Genomic DNA, 20,612 nt, shown 5'->3' with positions numbered 1-20,612 from the left:
CTGTGTATATAGGGGGGTTAATTTGAGTAAGTATTGATAAAACATAAATTAAAGCTACTAGAATAGTCAGCTTGGAATAGTCTAAAACACAAAACATCCTACTTGCTTATTTCTAAAACCACTGAAAGAGCAAAACCTGCCTTTCAGAAGTAACTATAACAGAACATTCAGATTTATTCCAACAATAATACCTGCTCCACGTAATTATTTATTAAGAAGTTACCTTGGGATATTTATAGAAATATATAAACATTTAAGGGGGTATATATATATATATATATATATACATGTATGTATGTATGTATGTATACACATATATGTATATATATATACAGTCTAAACATTTATTTAAATATGTTTTTCTATCATATAAACAGACAAGAGTTCAGTGAGAATAAGTATACCTTGGACAAATGTCAAATGTTGCTTTAAGGGATGGTGTTGGTAGATGGCAATGCAAATCATAGTATTTTTCCATCTTTTAAAATAGATTTTGCATACCAGGAGTAAATAACATTATACATTTTCATGGTAAGGGCTAACCTCCTAGAATGCTTGGACATATATTTCCATATAGCCACTCTTATTAATACAAATGGAATTACACACATCTGTCTACGTAAGCAATTCTGAAACACTTCCTCATATTAACATAAGGCCTTTAAAAATACACTGAAGTATAGAAGAGCGAATTGAAACACTGTTCACAGAATCATACAATGGTTTCGGTTGGAAGGGACCTTAAATATCATTTAGTTCTAATTCCCTTGCCATGGGCCGGGAACCCTCCACTAGACCATGTTACTCAGAGCCCCACCAAGCCTACTCTTGAATACTTCTGGGGATAGGGACTTTATAATCTCCCTGGGCAACCTCTTCCAGTGTCTCACACTCCTTACAGTAAAGATTTCTTCCTAATACCTAATATAAATACCCATTCTCCTTCTGCTTAAGGCCATTCCCCCTTGTCCTATCACCATGTCCTTGTAAAAAGTCCCTCCTCTCCAGCTTTCTTGTAGGTCCCTTTAGGCACTGGAAGGCTTAAAACTAAGACACTACATTTTATTATTATATGCACAACTACCAGTTCCTGGAACCGCAGTCTTTTCAAATACTACAACAAAATATTAGCATAATGTTTGGGTTCTGATTAAGGATTAAAAAAATATATAAAAATACATTATCCATTATAGTAAATCTGTGCAGAATCTTAGAAAAAGTTTTAAGAGAAAAAGAAATCTTAGAAAAATAATAACTACGTGTAGACCTCAATGACACACCTATGTGGCATGCAATGGTTCCTCAAAAATACTATCTGCAAATTGTTATGAACGTTGGCTAAAAATTATTTGAAAAAGTTCCCATTTCAAGCAGAATATGGATAAACGAAGTAATAAACATAAATAATGAGAACCCATTTGTCTAACTACTAGTGATATCAACAAGGAGTTATATGTATACCAGGTACTTACACTACAGCCTAAACCACAAGATTGAGTATTTTCTAAATTACAACTAAAAATTTGAAAATGCAGACATGACACCTCTAGTACGTGTAGTCAGCTGGAGTTTGAACCCTTCATATGTTGTTCATATACTGATTTTAAAACTTTCAGATATATATTTGTCATTTTGTAATGTAATGTTGTTATAGTTCAAATTAGCAAAGGAAAAAAAGTATTTCTGTAAAGCACTAGTAATTCCTATAATCCACTGCTTTCATAGTTAACAGAAAAAAATATCCTGCCTAGTAGAACTGGAGCTCAGATCTTTTCATGGTAAAAAGATTCCTTACTTATCCCATACTTTTGCAGCTTTATAGGTAAGATTCTGAAAAACCAAATATCGACAAAAAAACAGAAAGAAATAAAACACTGATAAATTAGGGATATTTTTTATTTCTGTCCTCAAAGAACATACCTGCTTGTATCTTCAGCAGTATTATTACAAACTTGAACAAAACAGACATGGGACAATGTCAGTCTCTTACTGTAACCTTATCTCTACATTTTAAAAGTTTATCATTCACTTATGAGTTTCATGTTTTAATTTGGGAGAATGTTTTTTATGGAACGCTCTCACTTGAGAGAGTAGCTGCTGCACTAATCAGTAACAGCTGCAGTAACAAAAGACTGAAAGGTAAACCTTCATAAAGATTCTCTAACACAAACTGCTTGGCTTGCAATGAGCCCCAACAGATCACAGGACTCCACATCCAGTCATTTGTGATGTCCTTATTTATTCTTTTGAATAGTTCACTTTGGTAAAAGAAAAAAATACATATTAAAAACCTGTACGTCTATGTGTATGGTTACTGAGGTGAAAAAGCTAATTAACAGTTGAACACTATTTGCTTCGAACTTAGTAGTGAAGTAGTACACAACTGGAGTGGAATGGTGCTGCAGGAGTGCTTATGGTACAGCTTTGGATCAACATTTACAGGCACTATCAAAATGTACACCTATAACTTAGTTTGTATAATCGACACTTTCTCCTATCTCATTAATTATATGAGGAAAAAAAATGTGTCGAGATTGTCACTGCTGTATGCCTTTTACAAAGAGAGAGAACCATAGAAGACTTGATTTCTTAAGCAAATCATGAACATTACATTCACTCCTATGGAAGGAACTGACATTTGCAAGGCTGACATGTTTTAAAGTATGAATGGGTCTTCCCACAAAATGTTTCACTTGATCAACTTTTCCCACTGGATGAGAGCGACCTGAATATCTGAACAAGTACACGGTACTTCCATAGTTAATTATATTTTATTCTCATGAATATTTTTTATGTTTCAAACAACAACAACAACAAAAAAATTTCCTCTTATACCCAAAAGTAAGAGGAAGACAACTCTACCAACATGGAAAACAAGATAATGACTAGGAAACCCTCTTTTATCTTTTAGGATATTTTCCAGATCTAGTCAGTAATGTTATTTACAGAGTTTCAAATAAATAACAACTGAATGCAAACCTATGACTGAAAAAGAATATCTAATGACAATCAGAGCCTAGAAAACATGAAATTCTCACAAAACAGTAAATTTTTTGACATACAGTTCAATTCTATATCACTGCTAAGTTCAATACAAAGACTGTAGTAGTTCTTGCAGAAAAAAATGAAAACCAGTGCACTGGTAGGTAAAAAAAACCCTAAAAGTCTTTAAATGACAGACTGACAAATTAAGGTATTGGGAACATTTTTTGATAATAAAACCTCTGTATACTTTTTATTATTAAAAACTGTTACAAACTAGCATTATTTGGGTTTCAGTTATAAAATTGCACAGTAAATTGTAGATAAAACTACTCAGCAAATGCATTTCACTCTTCGATGTAAATTTTCATTTCACAAGGAAATAAAAATAGAAAGTTGAACTCTGTAGATGCTATTTTAAAATATTCACTGTCCAATACACAATGCATTTTCAAACTAGGTGGAAGAACTTTAAAATGTTTTCTTAGTTAGATTGTTTGTAAATTCAGAAAAGTACTCAACAAACATTAGTATTAGGATGCCCAAAAAACTCAGAGTAATAGAACACACCAGTGTGTGTAAAAGTGCAAATCTGGGTGAAAAGGCATTTCAGTATAACTTCTGAAAAAACTCACAGCCAATTGAAACAAAAAACAACAAAGCAAAAAACTAACCAAAAAAAACCCCAAACAAACAAAAACCCCACAACAACAAAAAACACACCACTAAAAACCCACCAAAATCAAAAGACCCCAAAAACATATCAAGAAAAAAAAAAAAGCATGAGCAAAACTTCAAAACTCACACAATATTCAATTCAATGTTTTCAGATGAAAAATTTTGTCACTTATAAGTTGTCATACTAAAAACATACTTGCAGACCATGCCCCTCTATCAAAAACTGGAGAATAAAGGGAAAAGACAAAAGGTACTTCGTATTAAAGTAACAAAGTCACATAACTTGGTGGAAACCTCTAAGAAATATGGTTGTAATAAAACAAAATTCATTGTAAATCTCCCTTATAAGTCAGTATCCATTTTGGTAAGTTCTTTAAATTGAATAAATACTATTTTTGCAACATATTTTTATCTCAGTCTTGTTTAAAAGTCCCTATGCTATTTCTTCACTGCATTCATGCCACCGGTACTATCAGAAAAGACCAAGTCCCTGAAGCATTTCTTTCAGCAACTAAAAAGCATCAAGATTCTCAGTTGTTTCAAAATGGCAGCCCTATACTTTAAAACAAAATACATGAAGTGGATTATATTGACAGTAATCATTAAGTTCCAATGTCTGGGGAGGGAATGTGTAATGGGAAAATTTACTGCATTTACTCAAATTATTTTTAGACTAAAACTGTTGTACTATAGCATTCTCAAAGCTCCAGCTACATTTTGCCCCAAGACAGATCACTTGAACATGACAGATTCCCAAAACTAGTTTTCTAGATCTTCTTTTATGTGCCACATATAAAAAGACTTTCAAAATCTTAGTGATTTTTTTTAACTGCAAAAGACAACTATTAGATTGCATGCCTGTTTCTTTTCAGATGTTCTAATGAAAAGCATCAGTTCTTTACTTAAATATATAAATAAAACAAAACTTCACAAACCTCACCTTTATGTTTGGGAACTTTAAGCTACTTTAGAGGTTTCTAATGCTCCCGTCTCTTTCTCTATATCAATAAAAGTTTGAAAAAATCACAGATATAAAATGATGATTAAGCTGAATTTCTGGTCCTCTTTAAATCAATCACTTGAAGACAGAGAAAAATTATACAAATTGATAGAATTCTGGAGGCATTCTAGAACAGGAGCACAATTACTAATACTTGAATAGGATAAAATTTAAGTAACTAGCAGCAGAGTCTTACCTTGATCAAATGGTTTTCCCGGACTCCATGTACGAAAATAATCATCCTGGAGAGGGAGAAACAACTCAAATTTAGTAAAACATAAGGAATCAATGTACACACAAAAAACTCATAGTATCATGAAAGACAGAAGATGTATACCAACCTCTACTTCCTAGAAAAGGCAAGCAGGAAAATAAAATAAAAAAAAAAGGAGAGAAAAAGATTACAGTTATCATAATGGGACAATTTACACAGACTAAAACAGCATCATTCAGAGGCCATTTGCACTTATAAAATAAAAATGCCATTCAAAAATGTTACTCATTAGCATTTAAAATAGAAAATGTATTTCTCATAGTACCTGCATAGGTAATGCTTCTAACACTGCTTTTAAAATGTTACAGTAGTTTTCCTGTACTTTAACTTCTAAAGTATTGAAAAACTTAATTACATTTTCACCAATTGAGGTTTCAAAAGTAAAGCTTCAAAGCTGCCATCAATAAATTCAGCTATCTTAAAGAATGATACATGAATTTTTTGAAAAATAAATATTTTGTTATGTAGCTTTCAATTGCATCAGTAAGACCTTTCATTAGGTAAGTCTAATTAGCTGTATTTTCTACAAACCATCTTACAAACATAAAATATCTTCCTAATTATGTCATCAGCTATATTAGGCTACAATTTCAAGAAAGAAAAACTTGAATTAAATAAATTGCAGAAATAAATTACAAATACATAGCCAAAACGATAAATTGATCTGCATATCTCAGATAATACGTGGCACAGGAAAATGACTGGAATTGTTTATTATTATGTGGTAATCTAACTCCCTATTCTGTAGAACAAAATATTTAAAAGACTATACCAAACATTTTAAGACTGCCTAAATTAAGCTTCACAAACTGAAGTGGGTGTACTGTCAAATCCAGCAGTTCCATCTACCTTGCTAAAAGACTACTGTAAAGAAATCTCAATTTAAATTTAACTACTGGGAAAATGTGAGTCTCATGCAGTTGTCAAAGCCATAATCATAACCTAAAAAGGATCAAGCATCAAACACATCTTTGCAGGTACAAAACAATTGCTGGGTTTTAATAGTTAAAGATTTTTACCTCAAATGTAAAGAAGAAAAACAACCAAATAAACAAACAAACAAAAAAACTCCAAAGAACCCAAATAAACAGTGTTTGCAGCCTAAACCATATTTCACTGATGAGGTTTTATTTAGTGAAAATGCTGTTATGGAAATGTGTGCTTTGAAAGAGAAAGAAAGAAATGAGCAGAATCTGGAAGTGCAAAATTTCTGTACCAATACTTACATATTCCTATACTCTGATGCCGCACAGATTAACAATCTATGAATCAATGTATGTTATTTGCCTTTTTTATTATTTTTTAAGTAATAAAAAAATTTGTAAAGTAATAAAAAATTTCACAGACCTATCGATTTTTGTTAATCACACAAGAAATAAGCAGAAATTATGATTATGATAGTGTTTTTCCATTATTCCTCCTAATACTAACTACGGAGATGTTATTCCTGCAGTGGTGTTGTGAACACGCTTGAACGAGCTGTAACGCAATGCTGTTCCATGAACACCACCATAGTGGCAAAACTTACAACTCCTGAAAAAACATCGAAGTGGCAGGTTCTCTTTCCATTTCTACTAAATCAACAATGTTTACTCACAACGAGCCCATGCAGAAAATAGTGAAATATATTTGAATAACTAGAACATAAAGCTATTAGAACAAAAGAGGAGTCATTCTGAGTAAGATAAAAATCCCTTCTAAGGAAAAGCAGCCTGCATTTTGCTTAAGGAAGAATGTACAAGTGTGGGTTGTATAAATTACATGTTCTCAAGTTGGCCTCAAACCAACCAGAAGATAAATTGATTCTTGTTCATTTCTATCCTGCAGACAACTCCACAGATCTCAAATATAATATCCCTCAGGCATTTCTAGAATTCTTGCTGACTTACTTCTATCCACAAAGCAACTTCACACCTTTCTCATTACCATTCTCTGACTCTCTTCCAAGTCTATTTTCTTGATAACTAGAATTGTGCAGAGCATTCAAGATGAAGCAGCATTATGAATCTCTACACAACACAACACTACTTTGCTCTCTATTCTTCTCCCCACTATGTCTACCTCTCTGCTGTCTTTGTAGGCTGGGTGGGAGGAGTGTTTTTGTTCTTTTTAATTGTACTATAGTTTCAATGGGTTATGGTTTGCATGGAATTTTCTATCTTAAATACAAAACATATATACCCACATACCATATATACCTATACTGATTGTTCTAAAGAATTAATTTTTCAAATCATCTGTGACTTAAATAAAATCCTTTATTGAATATGTTAAACAAAATTTCTATGTGCCTCTACAAACAGAACTGTTTAGAACTGATTGTCAGATTAAGTAAGGGTTGTTTAGAATTGATTTTCAGAATAAATAAGGAAATTGCTTCAATAAATCGTAGTTCCACAATTTTACAAATATTCCTAAAGCTGTTTATCCTATCACATGGCTTCCTGTTACATTCAAACCTTTCCTAATCTTCAGTCAGCAAGTTTGATTATAATAATGTTCAATATCCTCTGCAGAATGTAATCGAGATCATAATATAATTTACAAAGCTTCATTTTCATAATTTTAATATAAAACCCAGAATGAACAAATACATGGTTCTACCTCAGTGAAGGCTGAGTAGCATTACAGCATCTCTAGGTAAAGTATCCTTTAACAATCTATAAATTGAAAAAGCAATGCCTCAGGCTCTCAGGAGAGAGCCTGTCTTCTGAACTTCTTCAGGAGTTTCCTTGCCTTTGTCCCAAACATGTTAAAGGACAAGTTACAAAAGTATACAGAATAAAGTCACAAATTTGTAACAGTAACCATACCATTTATCCAACGCTTTCTAGCTAAAGATATTCACACATTTCAAATAGAAAATTCATTCTTACTGCTCTACTTGAAACTATGTGAAATGTCACTATTTCTTTCAAGTGTGTCTCTGTCTGAAAGACGTAAAGCACTTCTAACAGCCATGGATGATGGATTTCAATGAGTTTAATATCCATGCCTTAAAATTATGCACGTTTAAGCATTACGCTCATTCAGGGTCATAGTGATGAAGTGTTTTTTAAGAACTTAAGTTCACACTACAATTACTTACGCACTTTGAGACTAATATCTTTTTTTCTTTTTCCTGAAAAGGTCTTACTGTAAAAAAAAAAATCATCTATGTAATCTGAAAATCTGACAACTCTACAAAAAGAACAAAAAAAGTAACTACGTGACCAAAAAAAGCACTTTAATCAGAAAAGATTGAGGGGGGGAAAAAGAAGGAAAAAAGGTATTTTGTCTTAAAAATTTACTGCTTCTTTTTGGACTTCAATATTCTTCTATATGAATTCTCACATTCTTAAATGTGTTACTACATAAGTTATATAAGTTAAGTATGAGTTACTACATAAGTTTTATAAAATACACATTCAAGTATGGTGAAACAGAAAAAAGCTCACTAAAAAAAAATTTGTTATGCAGCAGTTTCTATCTTTCAATAGAGAAAAATATGACCCTATCACTTTTCTTTCTTCTGTAAAGCCTTTATTACATCATTTCACTAATCTCTCCTCTGCAACATTTTCTGTAGATGCTGCCATATAATGCTTGAATTATTATCCAAGAGATATCTATATTCTAATGAACATAATGATAAACGGTAGATATGATGACTGACTCAGAGAACAGCAGGTGTCCAAGAGGAAGGAAGGCAGCTTCCTCACAAATGTTTTCAGACTAAGGTTGACCTGAAAAGCTGAATACAGAAAACTCACCCCTTGTTTTGTATTCAGCATTTTAGCTCTAGTATGGCCTATACATTAAAAGTTTATATCTTAAAATCAAAGCTGATTTATAAGAGAGAATCCACTAAAATTGAAGTAGTTTTCTCATTTTGTAATTATACTCCATCCAAGTACAGTTTCACTGCTACAGCACAGGGATATTGTTAACCATATGACTTACAAACTAACAATTTTAGAAAAAGTCTAATAGGCAACAATTCAATATCAGGTACTGCTTCAAGAAACAATATTTCTAACAGTTACCAAAGCAGAAAAGAGACAAGATTTTCTGAACTTTATTCAACACCAAACTTAAGTCCGCCCATACAAAATTCCACTCAGATTTTATACAACTTACATAATGCAAAAAATACATTTTACTGTTGGCCTGCCTATTCCTACATAGGGCTTTGGGTTGTTTTTAACAAAGAAGACCGACATACTCCAGTTTGTAGATGGACATAAAATCACATCTGACAATTTCAAAAGCAAAAATCTGTCAGGCTGCACATGCTCCCTAGCAAAACTTAAAACCTACAGTTCAGAATTAGATTTTTTTTTTTTCTCTCTGCCATTAGCTATGAGACTATTTTGTTCTTTTTAATTTCAAGGAGTTTTTAATGGGCTTTCTATTCCAATTCTTATATCTGCATCTCAAGTACACACATCTGCTTCTCATCTGATGTGAAAAACTCTTTACCTCTTTTAGGCTAGGTCTTTGCTATTTGGTAGATATGCTATTTTCAGACTCCACTTCAACAAGCCAACTGAATAGGCTAACTATCCCACACTGTAGCTCTCTGCTGCTCACTTCTGCAGCAAACTTGAGCTCACCAAGTATCTCCCCTTCATGTCTTTGCACCTGTACAATAGTAGGGGTTTGACTCATCTGCTCCAAACCTTCCCAGTGACTCTGTAACATATTTCTGCATCCTAAGTCTCACTGAAAGAGCTGTGGTAGGGTTGTCATCCAATACCTCTGTCCCAACCTCTTCCAGTGCTGGAAAAAGAAAGCACCAAAAGTGTGCAGAAATTTTTTTTCAGTTACGTTTTACTCCAGGACCTTCAGTGTAATGTCAGCAACATTGTCATTACCCTACAAAGCTTTAAATTGCTGGTCACATGGAGAACTGTCACAGCAATAAAAGGATCAGATACCAACAAAGCTGATATCATATGGGAAATCTACCACTCCTAAACACTGCAGTTTCCTCAAATAAACTGAGGGCCACAGACAGAATACACAGAATAACTAAGATACTACAACCACATCTAATGAGATTACTACCCCAAAGCATAAACCGTAACTGAGGAAGTGTAAGTTGCACCAGAAAAATACGTGATGCTGATGTAGTGGGAAATTCTTCACCCTGAAATCTGAGCCAGTCTGGAATCTGCATCCAAGATGCAGATGTTATTCAGCAGCATGTGGATACCCACTTGCTTATCAGATGCCTTTTTTCATCTCTGATGACCTGCACAGACATCTGATCTATCATAAGCCATATGAGCACTCTGCTGTATAAATGTGGAGTGTTGGTTTAGTCAGTTAACTGCAGGATAGTGCCCACATGAGAGCAAGGGAGATACCACACTCCCCAGCACCACATGCTCCTTAGCACATCTTTTACTTATTGCCCCAGATTCATTCAACAGGCAGCTTGATCTGCTGGACAATATACCTTATGTGATGACACATAGCTACAGATCTGCAGTAGAAATAGGAGCAGAACTAGTTCCAGGAAGGCAGGGACTGTTTGTCTAGCAAATTTTTTGGCTCAATACTTTCTTCTCAACAGGATGTCCCTCTTCTCACCAGCTGAAATACCTCTTATGCTCCCCTTGAAGCCACCTTTGAGAACTGCACAGAGCAGGAATCCTTCTTTAGTGAATCAAGGTTTCAAGAAAACACAATCACATTTATTACACAGACTTAGGAAATTAGAAGAAAAAAAGTCCAGAAGATTTTTACAGGCTAGCAAAGAGGTGACTGCCAGATTTGACTTCATACCCCCAGATTAAGTCTACCATTAGAAATATAATTAGTTTAGTCAAAACTAATTATGTAGTTTTTATATTATATAACTCAAAAGGAGTTCAGTGCATAAAGCACCTCAGATACAGATAGAGGCAGTGGCCCTTCACATCAGTACTCCTGGGAATCAAGAATTCAAGATTGCTGACTACCATCTTAACAATCAGTTTAGTAACTAAAAGAACCAATATGAGAAAAACTCCAAAATAACAAACCACCACAGAGGTAATATCGGCACTGTTCCTCTGGCAGAGAAAGACCCAAACACCTGGCAGGCAAGATTGAGCCTTGTAGCAAAACTCTTTTCCTACTTGTTTGGCACCCAGCCTCCATGAGTGGGGTGCTGGAGTGACATGTGAAAGGACACTAGTTTGTTGTTGAGTGCCAGCCTCTGGGGAGGCTGATGTCAGCTTCCTCCGCTGCTCCAGCCCCTGGGCTGTGCCACCCCCGAGGTCTGTATTCTTGGGGCCAGCAAAGCACAATTAGAATCAATAGCTGCTTCCAGTGACTCTGGCACCAAGCTCCACACATTTAATCTTTATCCCGTTCCCTTTCTTTGCCTCACATTTCTAGTACCATTGATGAGGCTGGGCTAGGAGCCACCACTTGTCAGCCTTCTCTCTCCATTGCATAGCTCTCATTCAGTAAGATTTCTGCAGATGCTGCCTATTTGGTACTAGCAGTGTTGCTAACAGTACATTCGAATAGCTCAGTATTGAAATCACTCGCCAAGAAATACCAAATGCTCGCTAAAGCGTATATACAGAAATACTGAGAAAATACTGAAAACATAAGAATTAATATCAAAGCACGAACACTATAAGCTTCTAAATCCCAGTAAAATTTAAAGCATTGTTTCTTTAAGAGTGCATCTCTTACTTCTCATTATGAATTAAAGAAATAATGAACCATCTTTTCACTACAAACAGAAATGAAAAGTTTTGGTCATGCTTCTCCTATTATGATGTCAAGATTCAGTTTCTGAGGAGGGCCTTACAGTAGGTTTGTTAGACTACAGGAGCTGTAGACTAACACACTTTGAGAGAAAAAATGAAAATAGATGACACATGTGAGGTAAAAGGCTATCCGTAGGACTTTCACATCCCTCTTCAGAAGAGTTGCTGTTCCATTTCCTGAAGTGCCCCTTCACTAACGCACAAGCCTTAGGCAACAAGGGTAAAAATTAACCCACGACCTCTGCATATAATGGCACAGTGCAACCAAGAGTGGCAAAACAGCAACAGGCTATACAGAGGGAGAAGATCACAACATGGGGTTGGAGGGAATTGACCTAGGTGTGTTGAAAGAGACTGACAATATGATTGTGAGGCTATGGTTTGTATCTACAAAAAAAATAGTGAACTGTATAAGGGCATCTCTGGGAACTGGTATAAACAGTTAACATCTTAAAAAATAAAAGGTAAGAAATAGTCTGTGCACATCCATCAAGAATTTGCACATACTCAGTGCTTGACCAGCCAGACTGACCAGAGCTCATATAACTTATCCTTTTTTTCCTCTTCTCCCCTCCACCTTTCTTTGTATAATGCAGATATAAATAATATAATGCAGCTAATAAAAATTGTTCTATCATGCTCAAGACAGAAGTCCTGAAAGATGTGAAGTACACACAGAGGGTCCAAAGACAGGAACAGTTTAGGTTTTAAGGGTCTACTAAGTGTCTAAGAAAGGTACTTGCAAAGGCTTTGGCCCTTATCTAGTTTTTGGACAACATTTTATAATCGTATCTGACAACAGTAAGAGGGGAAAAAAAGTGTTACTCATCAACTTTCATTCAAGAAGGTGAAAATGTTTGTCTTTTTAGCATCTCAAGGATAAAAAACTGGAATCAGTTACAAAACACATACCATACTTTTGTTGACTTTGTTTGTTTGTTTTTCAGTCTGGAGAAAATTCATTAAAAAGATAATCATGAGATTTGCCATATCATGGCACTCACACAAGTAGAATTTTTTCCAAGCAAAAAAGGAAAAAAAAAAGTCTCATGCCAAGGCTCAGAACAATGTTCTAGGCTACTTCTCATTGCCATGGAGACAGTGAACACCCTAGTGTGAAAACAGCCCAAAATGGAAGAAATTAAGGAATACAAAATATTATGAGAGAGGAATTACAGCACAATTATCATTACAAAGCAAGTAAGAACAGATGTGGCAATAGAAAATGGGATGGAAGGAAAACCATGGGTTTAAAAAATGTTTGCAACTTAAGAGAAGGAAGCAGTTAAAATTATTGGTCTCAGCTTAGGAATGCTGCACAGACTTTAAGAAAATAATTAGTAGCTATTTTTATATGACCTGTACAGTTTTTTTCTGAGAAAAATATCCCTTTTAAGCAAGCTCAGGACTTCTAAAAAATCAATACCTGAACTTAGAATTTGTGAAGACATAAACTGCTCTTCTGAATCTGTAATTAAACCAGTGATAAAGATGTTAATTCAATGTTCTTAGTGAATGCTAATGCTGGATAATTACTTTAATGTATTTTTATTATAGTCAAGTCTATGTAGCTTGTATCAGATGGGGGAAAATACTGTAAACTGGGTAGATCCAGAGAGAGTAAAGACAGCAAAAACAGAAAAATACATATTGCTAAAATAATATGAAAGAAATTTTTATACATATATATCAATTTCAGAAATTCATATCACTTCAGAAATTCCATCATTATAAAAATACACCCAGCACTTGGCCTTGCTGAAACTCAGCAAGGCCTCATCCCATTGATTCAGCCTGTTCAGATCCTTCCACAGATCCTCCCTACCCTACAGCAGATAAACACTCCTGCCCAGCTTAGTGTCATCTGAGAACTTCCTGAGCTGCACTGGATCCTCTTGTCCAGATCATCAATAAAGATACTAAACAGGCCTGGCCCTAATACTGAGCAGTGGGGAACACTTGGGGACTGCATCTTAGAACGGTATTTCACACTTAAGAAAACTGATTAGCACTGTTTAGATACATCTGAAATGCTAAGTACATTTACATGCTTGTAACAAAGTGAGAAAGCATCACACAGCTAACTTACTGACCAAAAATGTTTTAAAAACCAGAAGTCCATAAAAGCGGAAAAAAAAGTAACAGTTTCCATTTGTTGAGCAATTCTAATAAGTATCAGTGATACTGCTATAATTTAAAAAAAAGTCACGATCACATCTGTAAAATACCTAAGCATCTATAAATCACCCTATCGATATGTCTTCTAATACATTATTACTTTTGTAGAGTGGAATAATCACTGATTCTAGAATGGGGTCACACATGTAACTAGGCTGTGTTAATAAACACTAGTTCTTTTATCAGAAAACTGTGACTTAAAGGCCATTGAAGAAGAAGAGGAGATAACAACAAGAATCCTAAAAGGACAAGATAACACAAGATGTCTTTAAAGTACACACACAGAACAATACCAAAGAATATAAAAATCAAATCAAACATGACTAGTTAGTGATCACTAAAGGAAAAAAACAGTAAGAGCTGTTCAGAACTGATTTTCAAAGGAGAGATGTACATGTATAGAATTATCTATGATTGACACAGGCTGAGATGTCTTTTGCTAACAAGTAACAGCTAGCTGCACTGGGACTAGACTTCAGAACTGGAAATGTAAAATTGATCATGGATGTGCAATAGCAGAGTGTAGAATAGTATCATTTAAGTGAAACATATATCCCAACTGCTCATAATATATCCCATCTTTGAGGCTTAATTGCAATTGGGATGCAGGGCATGCAAACGCTATCAGATTTCTCCTATATTTTGAATGTATAGCCTTTACATGACTTCAGCATTGTGAACCCTAACTATTCAGACAGTTATATGTTCTAGTAATTTCTAAATTATGCATACCAAGCTAAGAATTTGCACAAGTATTTTAAAATAACATACACCTGTAACTCAAGACTACGCCACTTCATCAAGAAAATAAAAGTAGTTTAAACCTCTGATATGTTTTCATTCAGAATCCTTTCATAGCCATAAGTGATTAACCCATATAAAAGAGGTGCCATCTTGATTTAAAGCCCTGTTTAACTGTACCACTGAAGCAACAGCAGTTACAGACTCTAACAGCTGTAAAGCAGTTACAGTTGGATTAAAAAAAGCTGACTCCCCCTGCAGGAATCAAGTAACAGTATTTGATGTTGATTACACTTTTGCACACACCACTTATATACAGAAAATCCAAGAGAAGTCTTACCAAGCTTATATCGATTGATAACAAGCTCATATGCTGATTATCTCTAAGAAATATATAACATTTGGAAAAGGAAAAAAATCAAAATGGTAATGAAGGCTTTGAGATAGTACATGTGGGATTCCAAAACCCTAGACTAAATGTCTGTGTGCACATATAGACACATATTCCTATTATAAACTTTTTTTTCTTACACAAGATCTCCTGTGAGGGTGCAGGTTACTATCACATTACTATTCACACCACTTAATTTGGGGCTGATTAGCTTCTAGAAGCCTGGAGCTTAGATGCTCTGTTTAGATCTGGACTATATAAAGTAATTCTACTACAGGGTAGTTGTAAGAGGCATGATACATGTTATAGCCTATCTAACAATCAAGGGGCAAAAGAAGTCTTTTGATAAGGTGTGATTCCTTGAGAACAAACAGCTTTTCAGCTGCTAGACAGTGTGTGCTAGCTTCTGTTACTTGAGAGTGCCTGAGTCACTTGTAGTGGCGGGTGAACTGGAGATCTGGATTGAGGGTCAGTCTTCAAAGCAGAACTATATGGGAGCAAGCTGGTCAACAGGGAATCGTGGTAAAGAACTACTTCTGCAGCACAAAATGTCAAGTAGTAGATTAGCAGACTGAAACTGGGAGAGAATGGGAACTTTTCAGATCTACATAAGCTTAGTGGTGTTCCTAATGACTCCAAAAATAAATACCTCTTTTTCCTAACTTTAATTTAAGGTAGCTAGTATTCAAATATGAAACACAAGACTTGCCTTTTTTTCTTTACTATTTTATACATGTATATACGTATATGTGTGTTTGTGTGTTTATACACACAATTTAGTTATAAATTTAATTGTTGTTCAGTTCCACTCCAGTTTTGATGTTATTACTTAGTGGATACAGCTATCATCCTTTTCCTTACGAGGTGCTCATCACCTACGTGACCATTTTTTCTCTGCTTTCCAAAGCTGCCCTTTGCTCAGCTTCCCAATATTCCCTGCTACTGAAAAAAACTCACCTCCAAATGTTGGATACAAACCACTTACTTTATCTGAATGAGAACATATGGATTGTAAAGTTAGAAGTAGTAAAACATCACTGTTGACTTTACTATCCTCTAGACAATGTCCTAACAAAGTATTTGCAAACCTGATGTAACTTGTATCAACTATTACAGTGCTGTAATTTTAATGTCTATATAGATTTATATTCATTAGTTTTTAACTTTTATTTGTACATGCCCTATAGACAAAATGTTGGCTGAGGTATCGTGATTTTTGGGTTGTTTTAATTTCTAGAACCAGTAGCAGTTTTTTCATTAGATTTGAGGGCACTCTGAAAGTACAATCATAATTGTGCATCTACAATTTTGGAATGTAAATAAGGTGCCACACAGTTTAAACTCAATAATAAAACAAATATACGGACAAGAGAAAATAACATTGGCAAGAAGAAAAGAACTATTTTTTAAGTCAGTCAGTCATCCCTTTGGATTTGTGGGATACAAAAAAATTCCCACACTTCTTGCCAACATTAGAAAAGTACAAAATTAGTAAACTGGAGAACACAACAGAAAAAAAAGCATATAGATTTTAGGGTGATATGTTATTTTTTAGTAGAGTAATAGTAATATATAATGTGACTGGGGAAAATAAAGGAATATTCCAGCATGCAATGCATACTTGAATTGGGTTTCATTATCAGATACATTTGGAAAAGATTAGCTGTCTCACAGAAAAGAAACAGTTACTCTACAGACAAAAGGAATTTCAGAGGTATATTTAGTCTGTTTAAACAAAACCGAGTCAAGGTTTATTTCCTAGAAAACTATTTGCAAGATAAATGTACCATGTGCTTAAGAAGACTTTAGGCTTTAGTTAATCTCCTTAAGGTACTTCACAACTATAACTTGCTTTTCAAAAGTGCGCCAGTCTTTGTAACAAGAACCACTAATGTCTGTGCTCATTCAACCTACATTTAAAGTGGAATTTACGTCTAAAATTCATAATATCACTAATTACTTAACTATTCTGAACTTTGCCTAATTAGATGTTTTCTTTCCAAGGAAAGCTCTCTGTGTATTAGCAGAGATTAATATAATAGTACAATATTTCTCAAATAAATCAACAGAGGTTGTTGTCTCAAAAAGCTTTCTAATGTTCCAATTTTTCAAACACCAGTTCTAACGCGACTGCAATTCAAGAGCTTCTTACTCATCCCTTAAGAGACATCTGTCTTGTGACATATTTCATTATCCTATCTGCAAATATTAAATAATAAAAATGTTCTCAATACTGAACATTCCAATTACTTCTTCCCTTGACAAAAGCTATGCTAAAATGGAGTTAACAAAATAGAGTTGAAACAGTTTCAAATAAAATGCATGATGGTGATAGCAGGTCTATAAACAAGACAAGAAGTTTAGGTTGAATTCTGCTGACACTGAATTTTATGAATCCCAAATAAAAGTAAATTAATTATTAAAAAATTACAATTTTTTTTCCTAACTCCACCCACCATGCCTGTGTTATGGACAGTTAAGGTTGTTTGGATATTCTAACTAAGTCTGGGGAAAAAAGAACATAAGAAATTCTCACATGAAGTAAATACTGTCTATGATACTCTGATATCTGTATTAAGATGTGCTAAAACTATTTCATTAAATATTAACTTTCATCAAATACGTAGCAAATTAGGATATGTTACACAGAAACATGTAAAAGTCAAAACATCCTACCTACTGTGTATTTACAGAAGCCACAAAATAGCTGAGACACAGTGGTTTTCTTCTGTCTTTTAAACTGCAGGCAACTGGTTTTAATCACTAAATGTTATCTGTTAAATCTGCTGCATAAGAATAGTCTTCCTCAGGGAAATTACTGAAGAACTGTTCTCCAAAAAGGCTATCTTCCACTGGTTCTAAAGATATCAGAGCCATTAGTCATTTTCTTAAGAGCAAAGACTGGCTTCACTGTCATTTTTAATAACAGCAGCTATTCAGAGAAAGAGCAATTCAATATGCAGGGCTCCATAAGAGAACATTATATGTCAGACCCTAAAGCAGTACCTTTTACTGATGAAGCTTAAAGAAAAAAAATAAATAAAAGCATTCAAAGGCAGTTCACTAAAGGAATCCTCAAAATTTTAAGCATAAATCAAAGTTTGAAATACCTGCATTATTCTTTTATTAAACTCACGTAGGATAACAAATATGTACATCATCAAGTGTTGAATTTTTTAAAGGAATTATTCTGACAAGTGACAAATTTAACTCAAAGTAATTGACCCACTTCTTGTACATCATTAGTGATTGCATTATTCTGAAATTATATATAATGTTTTCTGAAGATCCTGTTTATACAGAAAACTCCAATCAACTTTGGCCTGGGGTGCTAAAATGCTTCACAATGCATCCACTGAAGAACAGCAAAACAAGAATCAAGAAGTAACCTATTCCAAAATGGTTTGAAAAACATTGGTATAGATCCTCTGATGAAAGACATCGTGAATGTAAAACAGGACAAAGTTCCTTAGTAAGAACTGTCAGTAAAAGCCAAGCATGAGTAAAGAAAATCTCACTGCCTATGCTGGGAACTGATGGAGGAAAAACTACCCTAAATATGAGACGAGAATCTTCTGAAAGAGAAAAGTCTATTGGCTGGTATCCCTGCTGCAGCATCACAATGTGCACTAATGGACTCCATCATAGTCTCCAAATTTCATTTACTAATCGTCTACTCTCCACACTTAGTCTATATCTTTTGAATTTTTCCCTGAAATTTTTCACCATTTTTTCTTTCAAAATTACATTTTGCTTATTTCAATCTTCAGGGTTTCTCCAAATCTCAAGGACAACAGCAGGAATATTTTCAGTGACTTAAGTGAGACAAGGTAAATGTTTCAACACTAACTCCCATTCATTGACTCTACTAAAGAATTAGTTTATACACTTGAAAACTAAGAAGCTGTGTGTATCAAAGTGCTTGGTTCTTACCTGCAAACTGCCAATACCGAATTTCTTCTAACAACTTTGAACTATTACAGTAAAATACCAGAATCAACACAAATGATTATTAAACATGCTACTTTCACAACCTTACTGCACCCCATCATCGTATCATCATCATATCATCTTCCTTTCCCATCCACAAGAGCACTCTTATCTCAGTCCCTCAGGTCTAATGTCAGGTTATAGCCTTTAATATCAAACCTAGCACATTCTGAACCTTGCCAGGATGACTGACAAAGGATAATCCCACTTGCTGCAGGAAACCCTGCTGATGCTTCAGTACATGACACACAAAGTCCACGCTGAACTCTTAGAGACGCAGTGTATTAGAAAGAACTATGCTGCTAGAAGCATTTTTACTTAATAATGAAGATGTGACTGGTTTACTTTGGATAAATTCTTGGCAGCTATAGTTACAACTGAACCGACTCTTTACACAAGAAGAGAAGATTAGTCTTCTTAGTATTCAATTAGGAAATTACATTCTGTATTCTTGAGATTTCCCTATGCTTCAAGAACAGTGAGAGCCTTCAACTTGCCTTAAAATAGAATTATATTGCTGAGCACTAAAATCTGCTACATCCTGCCCCAGAATGAGATTAATTTTAATGTTACCAAATGTTAATCGTTTATACAGCATACAGTCCAATTTATTTTGGGATCTTCCCAAATAGAAGACGCTTTGTGAACTTCAGTCTCTTCCTACTCTTCTTTTGCTCTCTTAGTTTCTGAGTTAAGCCCTGAAGCAGCACTCTACACTGAGGACGAAAAAACACACAACTGTCTACTCTTTCTCACCAAAAAGTGTTGTCTTTTCTGTTCAGAAATTTTCTGCAGTACTTTATGGAGACTTATATTTGTTAAAACCCCAAAGTGAGATAAAATTATATAAAATCAAATTAAACATTCTTTTTATAGTGCCTCTAAACCCCAGTCTACATTCCTGTAAGAACCTTCATAGCCTTATGCTGTCAAAAAAAAAAAATCTGTTGAAAATCACCCCGACTCATTTCTCATTTTACTATAGCAGGTTTCTAAGCCTAGATTTCAGGAACATTTCCCCACAGACTCGACCCAAAATCCACACAAGCCAATTAAGGCTTTTCCAAATATTTTTCTCACCTTGGGACCAGGCTCCACCATTACTTTAATGACTATAAGGAAAAAAAAAAAAAAGATAAAAAAAAGTCATACAATATATGCAGGAAAAAAGACTTTGAAAGTACAATTAATTATAACTATTTGTGAACACATTCAGCCTATATCTAGTTGCATTTTTCATACTATCCCAAACTCTAACACAAACAATAATTACTGATCTTTTAATAGCAGAAAGAGAGTCGGTACTATTTGCCACTACTTTTTATTTAACACAGATTATCTGTATCCAGAGGTTACTTCATTAGAAAACACCAAGTAGCATATTCTGTCTTATTAAAAGACGACTGGCATTAAATTATACTTCCATCACTAATTAAACACATTCTCTTATTTCTATTTTACAGTGGTGTCACTACAGAAATGAAGTTTTTTTCTAAACAAGGTTTATTAAATATGGCATATCAAGTTCCCCAAGGTATTATAAGTGTCTGCCAGTAGATTTCCCACCCAAGGAAAGTTTGGCACAGAGAAGAAATCAACTGTAACCTTCCATTTCCAAACAGGGAA

At 34.4% G+C, this 20,612-nt stretch overlaps 1 protein-coding gene across 2 annotated transcripts in view; it reads right to left on the bottom strand.

Annotated features, from left to right (window-relative positions):
* The window catches only part of SPOCK3 (SPARC (osteonectin), cwcv and kazal like domains proteoglycan 3), a 167,022-nt gene that overhangs the window by 99,351 nt on the left and 47,059 nt on the right, over positions 1 to 20,612 (bottom strand). The window contains exons 3-4 of one of the 2 annotated variants that reach the window (XM_027636047.1): positions 5,002 to 5,010; positions 4,857 to 4,902 (exon numbers count right to left, since the gene is read on the bottom strand). In XM_027636047.1, coding sequence (XP_027491848.1) covers positions 4,857 to 4,902; positions 5,002 to 5,010 — 55 coding nt within the window. The remainder of the gene's footprint in view (positions 1 to 4,856; positions 4,903 to 5,001; positions 5,011 to 20,612) is intronic. The other variant, XM_027636048.1, reaches the window with a different exon arrangement.

Source organism: Corapipo altera, unplaced genomic scaffold (genome assembly GCF_003945725.1).
Source record: "Corapipo altera isolate COAL_440 unplaced genomic scaffold, ASM394572v1 22b, whole genome shotgun sequence".
Classification (NCBI taxonomy): domain Eukaryota; kingdom Metazoa; phylum Chordata; class Aves; order Passeriformes; family Pipridae; genus Corapipo; species Corapipo altera.
This window is presented reverse-complemented; position numbering and strand designations above follow the sequence as displayed.